A 3,324-nucleotide genomic window follows, 5' to 3' on the forward strand; every position below is an offset into this window, starting at 1 on the left:
AAAAAAAAAAAAAAAAAAAACTTACCTATTTGAAATGACCAAGTTAGGTCATTTTATTAAAATAACACCAAGCTTTAGTGTGTTACAAGCATAGGCTGGACATGGTGCTTCACGCTCATAATCCTAGTACTCTGGGAGGCCAAGGTGGGGGGATCACTTGGGGCCAGGAGGTTGAGACCAGCCTGGGCAACATAGTGAGACCTCATCTCTGCCAAAAATTAAAGAAATTAATTAGCTGGGCATGGTAGTGTGCACCTGTAGTCTTAGATACTTAGGAGGCCGAGGTGGGAAGATTACTTGAGCCCAGGAGTTCAAGGCTGCAGTGAGCTATGATTGAAATACTGCACTCCAGCTTGGGTGACAGAGAGAGACTCTCTCTAAAATAAAGTGTAATATGCTTACTGTAAATTCACCATGTCAGACTCTCTCTAAAATAAAGTGTAATATGCTTACTGTAAATTCACCATATCAGCCAAGGAAGTGTGATAAACAGAGATGGTAAGGGAACTAACATACAGTATATATGTATTTACGTTTGTATGTATGTATGTACGTATTCATGTGTGTATGAATTAGAGGTGGGATGTCGCTGCCTTGCTCAGGCTGGTCTTGAACTGCCAGGTTCAAGCGATTCCTCTCACCTCAGCCTCCCAAGCAGCTGAGACTATAGGCAGGCACCACTGCACCTGGCCAAGATCCAGTTGTTAAAAAGTCAAGTGGTAGAACTTGTAAGAATAGTGGTAGAGCGAGTTATTCTCTCAGAAGAGTACTTTTGCTCAAGGCATATTTAGTTGTTAGGCTCTGGTGTGGTTATGGATAATGTCATTCCCTGGCAGAATTGTGTTTCTGCTGTTTAGTTACAGAATGCTCTTTTCCCCTTACGTTGTAGATTCGACGGAGGCGCCTTGCACGACTTGCTGGTGGACAGACCTCTCAGCCAACCACCCCACTCACCTCTCCCCAGAGGGAGAACCCTCCGGGGCCTCCCATAGCGGCATCAGCCCCAGGACCCTCTCAGAGTCTTGGTCTCAATGTCCATAACATGACCCCAGCTACCTCCCCAATAGGTGCATCAGGTAAGCCCGAGCTTCATACCTGGGACTCTTTTGTAATTCTTCTTAGCTTTTTGTTAAGCTGATGGTTGCCATGTTTCCAGAACAGATTAAAATGAAGCGGACATCAGCTCTTTAAAATCCTCCAAGCAGTGATTTAAATATCATTGCAATGTGTTGTGTTGTTGCCTTTTTTTTTTTATTGTAATCTGTTAAACCAATTGCTTTTCTTTCCATAACTTGCATCCTTATTTATTTATTTTTTTTCCCAAACAGGTTTAGGTATTATCTCTGATGACAAGATGATTAAGACTGAATTTGGTTCTGCTGATTTTATGAATTTGGTTGATGGTTTTAAGATAAAGTAATCTGAAAATGCAAGACTAAAATGTTGGTCAAAATGAACACCTCTAATTGCAGATTTCCTCGTCTTCATTCTACATTGACACATAACTTTTTCTCTAACTTTTCAGAGGATAAAACTACCTGATAGGATGTTTTAGAACTATCTCATTAAAAAGTAAAAGTTTATTTCTTTATAATAAATGAGCTGATGCTTGATATCCAGGACTGTCTTTGTTGGGAAATGATGGTATTTCTTCATACTGTGTATTTGCAGATCTCTCTGTCTGTGAACTTTCCTATCAAGCATAGTATTATTGTCATATAATAATTATTTTATAATTCGGATTCTAGTTGGGTAAAGGGGGTGCTAAGAGGCCTGCATTGATCATAATATTATCTAATAATTTGATAGTCAACCTACATCATCTGTCTTCTTGATCTAGAATTATGTGTCAATTAAAAGTATTTGCAGAGGTTTTGTTCCTGTACTTCTTTTTTTTTTTTTTTTTTTTTTTGAGACGGAGTGTCGCTCTATTGCCTGGGCTGGAGTGCAGCGGCTGGATCTCAGCTCACTGCACTGCCTCCCAGGTTTACGCCATTCTCCTGCCTCAGCCTCCCGAGTAGCTGGGATTACAGGGGCACGCCACCACGCCCGGCTAATTTTTGGTATTTTTAGTAGAGATGGAGTTTCACCCTGTTAGTCAGGCTGGTCTCGAATTCCTGACCTCAGGCCATCTGCCTGCCTTGGCCTCCCAAAGTGCTGGAATTACAGGCATGAGCCACTGCACCTGGCCAGTTTTTATATTTTTAGTAGAGCCGGTGTTTCTCCATGTTGCCCAGGCTGGAGGTAAACCTTTATACCTGTGATTGCACAAAGCCATTCTCTTGTGAGTCCCCTATCCAGATATTCCCAGGTTGCTAACCCAGTTCAAAGCTGCCACCAGTGTAGAAGGCAGTCAGACCACCGAAGGGCGTCATCCTTTACTGAGAGCCCTGCTGTGGGCACCCCAGAACGCTGCCCCCTGTATGGCACTTCCTAAATTTTCCAGCAGATCTTTAAGATGGGATAGGATGTATTCTCCCAATCTTCTCCTACCCCTTATGTCATGTATGGACCTGCCTCTGTCTCTTAACTCTTTCTTCCTGCTTAATAGTCTGCAACGTGCTTCACAAAGTCTTGATTCTTCAACATTTTTTGAAACCTTAGAATCCTTTCTTTCTTCAGCCCTGTATTACAGTGAGTCAGAACATTTATTCTCTGTTTATATCACTGAGTAGAACATCCGAATTTAACATCTCGGGCTGAACCTGGCACTGAGGTTTAAGGTGACTTCATATTTTTTCCAACAATAGTAGGTATGCTCTCCCAATGATAATGATAATGTCAACTAATAAATTAGTCAATTTTATGTTCGGTGCATTTTTCTAGTATTTTTCGTTTATTCAGCAAATATTTAGAGAGCACCTACCATGTGTCACGTGCCTACCACTGTTCTAGGCACTGGTGCAACAGAAGTCCTTGCCTTTAAGAAACTTCAAGTAGGTGGATAGAAACTAAGCAATACACAAATATATCACACATGTCATAGGGCAGATCAGAGCCACGGAGAAAAAATAAGTAGGGAAAGGGACAGGTGGTGGTTTTCTCACAACCCTATGAGGAAGACCCTGGTTTTTTTCTAATTTTTTTTTTTTTTTTTTTTGAGTCGAAGTCTCGCTCAGTCGCCTGGGCTGGAGTGCAGTGGCGCGATCTCGGCCGACTGCAAGCTCCGCCTCCCGGGTTCACGCCATTCTCCTGCCTCAGCCTCCCAAGTAGCTGGGACTACAAGCGCTGGCTGCCACGCCCGGCTAATTTTTTTGCATTTTTTAGTAGAGACGGGGGGGGGTTTCACCGTGTTAGCCAGGATGGTCTCGATCTCCTGACCTC

At 42.6% G+C, this 3,324-nt stretch overlaps 1 protein-coding gene across 3 annotated transcripts in view; it reads left to right on the forward strand.

Moving 5' to 3' along the window:
* The window catches only part of UBE4B (ubiquitination factor E4B), a 204,569-nt gene that overhangs the window by 51,528 nt on the left and 149,717 nt on the right, over nt 1-3,324 (forward strand). For all 3 annotated transcript variants that reach the window (XR_001001079.1, XM_011935782.1, XM_011935783.1), the window contains exon 2: nt 890-1,076. Coding sequence is in view for 2 of the 3 variants with exons in the window: in XM_011935782.1 (XP_011791172.1) it covers nt 890-1,076 (187 nt within the window). In the remaining variant the exon portion in view is untranslated. The remainder of the gene's footprint in view (nt 1-889; nt 1,077-3,324) is intronic.

The sequence above is a fragment of the Colobus angolensis genome, unplaced genomic scaffold, assembly GCF_000951035.1.
Source record: "Colobus angolensis palliatus isolate OR3802 unplaced genomic scaffold, Cang.pa_1.0 Scaffold149, whole genome shotgun sequence".
Taxonomy (NCBI): domain Eukaryota; kingdom Metazoa; phylum Chordata; class Mammalia; order Primates; family Cercopithecidae; genus Colobus; species Colobus angolensis.